The sequence below is a fragment of the Anneissia japonica genome, unplaced genomic scaffold (assembly GCF_011630105.1).
Source record: "Anneissia japonica isolate Jap-2015-1 unplaced genomic scaffold, ASM1163010v1 scaffold288077_len231462_cov166, whole genome shotgun sequence".
Lineage (NCBI taxonomy): Eukaryota > Metazoa > Echinodermata > Crinoidea > Comatulida > Comatulidae > Anneissia > Anneissia japonica.
The window spans coordinates 37,419-46,447 of NW_022693316.1; the positions used below are offsets into that span (position 1 = coordinate 37,419).

The 9,029-nt window shown below is 34.4% G+C and overlaps 1 protein-coding gene across 1 annotated transcript; it reads right to left on the reverse strand.

The window, feature by feature from the left end:
- Positions 1-2,325: 2,325 nt before the first annotated feature.
- On the reverse strand, positions 2,326-8,904 carry LOC117100689 (derlin-1-like). Its single transcript, XM_033240472.1, has 7 exons — positions 8,333-8,904; positions 8,045-8,156; positions 7,795-7,859; positions 6,891-6,917; positions 6,179-6,327; positions 5,068-5,178; positions 2,326-4,344 (listed from the first exon to the last, which is right to left on the reverse strand). Exons 1-7 carry the CDS (start codon positions 8,489-8,491, stop codon positions 4,215-4,217), a joined length of 753 nt encoding a protein of 250 aa, XP_033096363.1. The 5' UTR covers positions 8,492-8,904; the 3' UTR covers positions 2,326-4,214.
- Between the last annotated feature and the right edge of the window lie 125 nt (positions 8,905-9,029).

The following is a 9,029-nucleotide window of genomic DNA, read 5'->3' on the forward strand; positions in this document are numbered from 1 at the left end:
GATTGGTTCCGTGGCAAAGAGGAGGAATTTAACTGGTCATTCATACTACAAACTGATAAGATTTTCAAATCAGTGGCCGTAGGTGATTGAACAACTATTCTCGGATTTGGTCGCACCTGCGAATTGACAATGTACGCAGAAATTACCTTTGCGCGCTTCTCAACATTCCGTAAATTATTAATTCTGGATAATGCTTCTGGAAGAAGACACGTATTGAATGAACTAACATGAAAAAACGGAATTTTATTTCCTTCCTCAATGCCGAAGTATCCGTATGGATTTTTTTCGTGTTGATTTAGCTTATAATGATACGCATACGGACAGCGATATTTCTGGAGGCCTATTTTGAGTAGAAAGGCTACCAACGCAAATGGAAGCCAAAGAAAAATGAATGCTAGACACAGCAAGATTTTTATGCACTTGATAAGAACTCTTCCACAACAAGCTTCTTCCATCTGCTCCTTTATCTCATCAGAGGTACTGATGAAATTTGAGAGTAGGTGGTTTAAAGACCATGACCACACCAGGCAGGATTGGCAACATACCCAGTAGCAGATAGCAAGGATCTTGCTGGAGAATTCTGATGGTTGCAGCATAGTTTAGTTTAATTGTTTCCCACTTGAAATCAACAAAGAGAACTCAACTCTGAGGTAAAAACTCGCAGAATCTGCAAATGGCACTTATAATCTTTAGAATTTCGCATATATAACTTCATTGACAAAACGACAGGCTTAAATTGCAAAATCGTATCCGCGGGAAGAACGCTGGCAGCACCATTGTCTACAAGTCATGATAGGAATTTCTTTATCTTGAAAGGAACAACTTAGTAAACCATTATTCTAGAAAGAAACAAAAAAAAGTCTGATATCATACAAACTACGTTTGATCTGGAGAGTCAGTTATTAACATATCTCATAAAATAAAATTTATCCGAAAATATGTACGAATAAAAATAGCTATGCCTATTGCAGTATGTAAACTAACATCTGGAAATCTGGAAATCACCATATTTCCAAAAAATTTAGGCATTATTCACACACAATTCATTATGATAATTTTTCAATCAGCAACATTTTTCTAACATTCCTTCACTCTTATTGAAAAAAAAAAATGAAAATCGATTTAACAGAAGCATTGTTTGGTTACTTAAATAAAATATTATGTATTTACCATTAACGTTGTAGGCCTACATCTGATTAATCTATTTGCTTAGATGAATTGCAGAGATTGGTTCATTACAGCTCTCCTGCTCACCGTCTGTCAAAACTAGATGAAATTACAAGTTGAAATTACACGTATTTGTACACTTGACATCGGACGAAGGCCGTGCTTGCATCCAATTTGACACCTGACTGAATAGCGTACTATCGATCATCAATCCATCAATTAGCCAGACATCGATAAATCAAAAGTAATGTATGTCTATAGGGGGCGCTATTACAAGTGCGGAACTCTATGCTGTACCAGAGCTCTGTGCTTTACTATCCTGCCACTGGGGACGATAACATCAGTTGGCCTACTTTGAATTGTAGTTGCTAAGATGACTGTCAAATAAAGTTAAGAAACAACACAACGTAGAACTATCGTAAAGTTAAAGAAAATCAACAACATAATGAACATCAAAGACCAGTCCACTGTTGAATTTGAGTCCCTACATCGATGAAGATGGACTCCTGAGAGTAGGAGAAAGGCTAGGCAGTGATAAAAAGAAATTAAACCAGGGCCCTCGTCGGGAAGAGCTCCCCCCCCCCCCCCCCCCCCCCCCATCCAGGGAGAAAAAGGACAATTCGTCGGGAAGAACAAATTATAGGTATTTTCTACATATTTAGTAGACTCTAAAATCGATTAAATAAGCCTTTGCAACCCCCTAAATTGTCAAGATTTTCGGGGGCTTCGCGCCCCCCCCCCCCGGGCCCCCGGACCATATTCAAAACATTTTAATCGAAGCTCAACCACGCCCACTTTGCTTTAGTCAGGGAAATAGACCCCTCGTCTGGGGAATCGCCCCCACACCGTCGGGAAAATCCTGGCGCAACCCCCTGAATAAACTGAAATATTCGTTTTTCAACCTGAACGTTCCATTCAGCTCCATGGCGTAAATATGTCTTAACCTCATTTTATTATTTCAGATGACAATGTGATGACGTCACAATGTCCGATCATTGCATAAGATATAATATTGAATAGCTTATACTTATTTCAAAATATTCAGTCACGTTCCTCTGGTGTGACAAGGATCAAAACTATTCGATTTCATACGTACGAAATTCTAAATTTATTACAAGCCCCTAAGGATTTATCAAATAAAGGGAAATTACAAGTATCTTTTAATTGGTGAGGAAAATAGTATTCCTCCTTTATTTTCTATTCAAAAATAATAAAAAATACAAAGAGGACAATTAAAATTTAGAATTTCATTAAGTTTAATTTAGTCCCATGCAGACAGTGAATCAGCATAATACGAGCATATGTTGTTGTATTTACCAAGGCTGTTACCAATACGTTTACCACTTTAAACATACACTGACAAAAAAACAAAACAAAATCGGAAAAACTATATAAATTCTATTACAATTTCTTTTTAAAATGAAACTAGAACTAGAAAGAAAGAAAAAAAATGTTGTCGCTGATTTACTGACATTTTTATACATGAACTTTTAATGATTACCAGCAAATGTAATGCTCTATGCAAACGAATACAGCAAAGGTTTTACTTAACTCCCTTTACTTGAAAAACTAATACATTAGTATAAACAATTCTAGTTTGAAATTTAATTATTTTATATATATATATATTTTAACTTCTGACATACAGTGCATCTCTAATTTTATAAACAGTTTATATAATGTGTTTTGGATTCTGATAATTAGGAACGACTAAAATTATAATGCAGGAAAAAAAAAACCATTAACGACTTTCTCAATATGGTATCTCCCTTACAGGACGACTTATTATTATATACATGTGAACCATGTAAAAAAAAGCCCAGCAGCAGATTCAAGGGTTGGGGGCAGCTGGTCCGAGTCCTCTAAAATTTTCAAAATTAAAATGGAGGGAAAAAAAAGAGTAGTATACTTTTAAATTTAAGTATGAGAGTTCCATTTCCGGCCATCTAGAGGTGCCATACTCATACATTTTCTTATCTCGGCCCCAACCATGGTGCATCTGAGGTGGAAGCCCTCTCTCCGAGTCCCCTGTTTTTCGAATTCCTGGATCCCCCACTGTTAACTGCTGATGATGTGTTGTCAAATCGAAAATTATACACTTTATTAGAAGCTTTGCTACATTCATTCTATTTAAAAATTTAAAACCTATTAAATATATTAATTTAAATTAAAAAGGAAATTCAAATTAATAAAAGCAGGGTGGGTTCGAATTTTACGCTAACTTTTAGCTGGGTAGCTGCTAGATGTGAATGAAATACACAATTTTACTGTACCCTCTTCTCTTGGTCTCTCCTATTTCAAATCAATAGATCTGTTAAAAAAGCCAGTGACACTGCTTGTATATTTTACCTAGAAGGTCGGCTGATATTCAGGGCCTTCTTAAATTAAAGGAATAATGTGATGCTTTTATCAGCGAAGCCTCTTTATGAGACTTTGGGAGTGAAGTTGTTTTTAGTCGTGTGAAAAAGTCTTGCTGTCCCAGGAATTGAACCCACGACCCTGGGATTAGAAGGCAAGCAGCTTAACCACTTAAACTATTCAAATCCACTCCACTGTTTGCTTTACCTATATTTTGTTTCTTTTCCAAAAATAAGACAGCTGATAAATTGTGAATGAACTGATACAGTAGATGTTAAAATATCCATGCAACAACAGGAATACCTTCAATCCAAGGAGTTTACACACTGTTAATGTTTCCGATCACTGTACATACATACACATGTGAGATGTTTTGAGACACATACTGTATAAGTGTAAACCACCATAAACACAGCAATTATGACAGTGCAAATGGTATCGCAATCATATTTACATTTCACTTAAGAAAATAAAATTCATTGTTCAAATATGATGTTATATTATCTAACAGATTACCGTTCTAATGTCAACAATTTAAATAAATATCACAAAATTTGAAAAAAATATTTTTTTTTAATTGTTTATTACGAATGAATAAATGAAAATCCAATAAATTAAAAAAAAAAAAAAAGTTTATTCATATTGATACAAATACAATGTTGAATTATTTTTTAAATTGATATGGTGGCCTAGTTTCCTCCAAGCAGGTTGCCCTGTCCCCATTGATGCCTTCCTTCATTTGCAGCCTGTGGTCTTCTGCTTGCTGGTGCAACACCAAACCCTGAAACGCCTCCCTGACGATTTGGAAAGTACTTGTACCTGGAAATACATCAAGATATAATATATCAATTAAGTATAGTATAAAACACACTCCAATATTGAAATATCAAGTTGGGATTCAATATTTTGACATCAATTATGTTATCAACAGGAATCAGGAATATCAATTTAGTGCCCTTTTATATTCATTGTAATGGAATCCATTAATTTATGCTTCTGAGTGGAAACAGACAATGCAGTGAAGGTTGCCTTCCACAGACTGTGAAAGTGTTCTGGTTAGGTTTTATTACATTAATATAGTGATTATTATACCAGAAATGGAAAAAAAAATCAAACTATTAATAAATAAATACAACAAACTTTATTTTTAAACGTGTGCAATCAAACTTTTTTTACGGTAAGAATTGGTAGATGATGATGTCATCATGGGCAACAAAGACCATTCGTAAAATTGACTATTTGTAAAATGGATGTTCGTAAAATGGACGTTTTACTGTACTTTGTAGACTTAGTCACACGATGCCCATATGATGCAGTAATCGCGTGGGATACGTGTGAGTTGCACGGATGCCTTCATAAATACACAAAATTGGCTAGTCTAAAATTTGAACCAATGACTATAACAATCAAAGTATTAGCACTGTGCCACATGTATTAACATATGATGTTCATTAAAACATCATAGCAATACAGCAAAATATAAAATTCTAATTTAATAGTAAAATAATTTTGATCTATCATGTGTAAAAGCATTATACTTACAAAAAGGCAGGCGTAGTAAGAAACTGACGGCCACCAAAATCCTGTGGGTATTTAAACATCAAAAAGAAGTACAGATGCCCAACAACAATACCAATCAGCTCACCGAAACCACTACAAAAAGAGATGGATTGATTATATTAGAAAATACATCATCATGTTAAACTATGTAACCATGTTTCCCAATTGAACAATTTTTACTGGTAAATTTGTCCATAAAAAATCAGCAATGCGCGCAGTGTGAAGCGTTAACCCCTTTTGAGTGTGGTTTAATGACTTGGAAGAAACAAGAACAAATAATATATTCATAGAATAGGCGTAGACTGGAATGATGTTGCAGTAATTTAGTGAAAGAGGGCCAGCCTAGAATACCTAGGCCTAAATCAGCAGTCATTTTTATTTTACAAACTCAACATTTTCAATGGTTGGCCAGTTATTTTTACCGGTAAAACTGATGGCTAAAACGGCCTCGGGAGAACACTGCAAGTGTAATGTGCTAAATAATAATGATAATAATAATAATAATAATAATAATAATAATAATAATAATAATAATAATAATAATAATAATAATACCGATTATGATTATACATATTTATAAAGCAATTGGTTAGTAATAATCCTTCACTCTAAAGCCCTTTCCAAACTATCAAATTATACTTGACAAAAACATGTGACATGGCTAAATATGGTCATGATGACATCACATCATGACCACATATAGGCACATCATTACTATATATAGGCACATCATGACCATATATAGGCACATCATGACTATATATGGGCATACAACAGAGAAAATGAGATAGTATGGACAGAGCTTACACATGTAATTCTCACAAATATCTTTGATTTTTACATTCTTTTATTAATTACTTAGAATACAGTTCTCCTTATAATTAAAAGACCCTCCAATTAAAGACTTTTCTCCAATAAGTGACCACTTTTCTTTGATTCCCAAATAAACAAATGTTTTTATCTTTATTATTTCAATTAGCAACCAAAGCTGCTGAAGGTCATAGAGAAACCCTGGTCCCAAAAGTGGTCTTTCATTGGAGGGAGACCTGTATTATGGCAGTCCACAAGGAATGAAACAAAGGATGTCACTTACGCTCCCCTAATGATCATGTTGAACCCTACCAGAACCCATGGTAGGTACATGGCCTTGAATCTAGTACCAAACCAGAACGAGACAATTGTGTCACGATTCAGTTGACACCATACATACAGTACGCTGAGAACCATTGGGTCCAGAAGTAACTAGACAAAAAAAAAAATTAGACAACATTATTATTACTATCAACCATATCTTTATTCACCTGTCTTGAGGCAATACAATTATGTGAGGGTAGGTGGAAATCAAGCCTGAAGTAGCAAAGGGGAATGTATTATTCTGATAGTGTTGGTAGGAGCTCAGACAAGTTTAATATCTTTATCAAGCATGATTCTTCTGACAGAGTAAGGTATGTACACCAAAAGCCTTTTGTAATGAGGAGTATTAACAACACTTGGCCTGGAGGATAACACTGATTTTGCACTGATCAAGTTACCCAGAATAAAGAATAAATTAACAAAAATAGACAGAAAAAGTCCTTTCCCAAAATAAAAAAGAAAAAGATGTTGCTAGGTAGTTAAAATTCTTCCCTTCAAATTTCAAGGTAAAATTCTGTGAGAGGTTGATTTTTCTCATTTCAAATATCCAGATTATTGGATCAAATATCTATGGAAAACATACTCAGGTCTCTGGGGGGGTCCTTACTATTTTCAGAAAAGATAATTAAGATACTGTATTATTATTAAATGTTACTGAGGAACCAACTTACATACAATGGTACAAGAAATCCTATTATCTGGAGAAGTTGTTCAGGAAATATGACACAATATAGTGTGTAAACGTTGAATAAAATCAAGTCTCCTGTACTAAAACAGGATTTATTCTGATCTGTATGCTTGTTTTATTTATTATCTGATCAAACATATTCTGTGTCTCTAAAGCACTGTCCACACTATCAAATATTGTTTGAAGAAAAATTTCCCATATATAGTGACAATGTGGCTATGGTATTTGATAGTCTGGACAGGGCTTTACCACTCTGACCGCCAGGGGTTTGAAAAAATAGTATCAGCCATCACCAGACTTTTTAGCAAATTTTAACCCTCTTCTAAAACTCGTTGAGAGTGTGTATGTAATCAGATCAACATGTAAGTGAATACTACAAGAACTAAACATTTTAGCTTTACAATGGTACCAAACACTTTATTCTAATCACAATCTGTGACCCATAACAGTAAATTGAAAATGACTATTTTTGAGATTTATGCAATTTTGCAGACGAAGCTGAGATAATCGCGATTTCGTGAAAGTAAATCAATACTGCTCTATGCTAATGTAAAAAAACAAATAGTGAAATGCTTATGGTGCAGACTGAATATAATGTTCAAGCTGTTATTACATGTCGATAACTACCCCATCTATCGGATGCTGTTTAAAAACCTGAAACATGGAGATCTCCATGTTTGGCGGTCAGAGTGTTAATATAACAAATCATCAATGGCTGATCAAACATTTTTGTTGAGTCTGTCAGATGTTAATTAAGCCTAATAAATTGGATACCTTAGGCTTTATTTGCCACATCATGGCGTACAAAATATTATATCATTTTGTACTTTATTCCATACTTTTAAGTAAATAAAGCTTGAAATATAAAAATAAAACATAAAGGATACTACAAGTATAATCCAGTTGAAAATAAGCATAAATAAGTAATCAGCTGGTCTTCCATCAAATACACCTGCAATAAAATGAAAGAATAGAAATAAGTCATGTTATTAGTGTAGCATAAATAGTGATTATTGTTCAATGAGTCAATGTGTTAAAATATATGATGATGATTGACTGAAGTACATAAAATGACATAAAGCATCATTCCATAGGTCTATCTACAGACAAATGTGAAATATTGTATATTTTTCTTACCAGTCTCCAACCTTACAGAATAGCTATAGAGAAAATACAACATGATAAGATAATGAAATCCAGTCATTGGAGTTATTGGGTAGAAGAAAAGAGCTGTGATAGGACGCCATATCTGTAAACAAAAATACAAATTTAAAGAATCATATTAAATAATAACAACAATCATTTTTATACATGAATAATCTGGGATAGGTGAATTCAGAATTAGTAGAATATGGCGACGTTAAAAAACTAGAGGAAAGGCTAGGCATATATACTGTACATCAACAGACATCTCAAGAAACTCACCTGGAATCTGTGAACAACAAGCGTGTAGTCTAACACCAGGTGAATGGGATTCAAAATGCCTATTTTTGCCATCAGTGGTAGAGCCACAGAAGCACTAAACCAAAACCTCGTAATTTGAGGTATACCGCGATACCAATCGCCGATGTCGTTAGAAGCCATTCTCCGTTTCTAGAAAAAAAAGTCCGTTGGTACAAGTAAAGTACCTTCCCTGCTAGGCTTAGGCTAGAGTAGGAGTCAGGATTTCGTTGGTTGAATTAGAGTCACACCTCTCTCCAGGTGTTGCTCCACTCACTCTCCCCGCCTGCTGACAATGCAAAACGTCTACACAGCCTCACTGACACAGGCCCTCAGGTCTTTGATGGTGAATTAAGATGGTATAGGCCTAGATCAATCTAAAATGTAAAACTATACTGTTCTCCTAATCAGTTACTGTTAAGCTTTCTAAACGTAAGCTAAAATGACTAGATATGGTTATAATTAAGCAGAATAAAGTGCTACACTGTCAATAGACTTGTGTACACATTATTGCACACAGAGTAGTCGACGTAACCCAAATAGATGTCAAAGGTGATTGAGCATGCGTAAAGATATTATGGGCCTTGTTCACACAGTTTACTGTAAATGCCACGATTAGTTTTTAAATTAAGTATTATTTATGCTGTTAAATGTTTTGATTTCCATTGCTTCAATTTTATAT

Bases quoted from the DNA above. Each gene is read 5' to 3' on its own strand.
- LOC117100689 (XM_033240472.1), bottom strand. From the start codon at position 8,491: ATGGCTTCTAACGACATCGGCGATTGGTATCGCGGTATACCTCAAATT. The intron at 6,328-6,890 runs GTAAGTTGGTTC...TTTTTTGTCTAG, and splicing joins GATTTCTTGTACCATTGTAT to TTACTTCTGGACCCAATGGT. The intron at 4,345-5,067 runs GTAAGTATAATG...ATGTATTTCCAG, and splicing joins CTTACTACGCCTGCCTTTTT to GTACAAGTACTTTCCAAATC.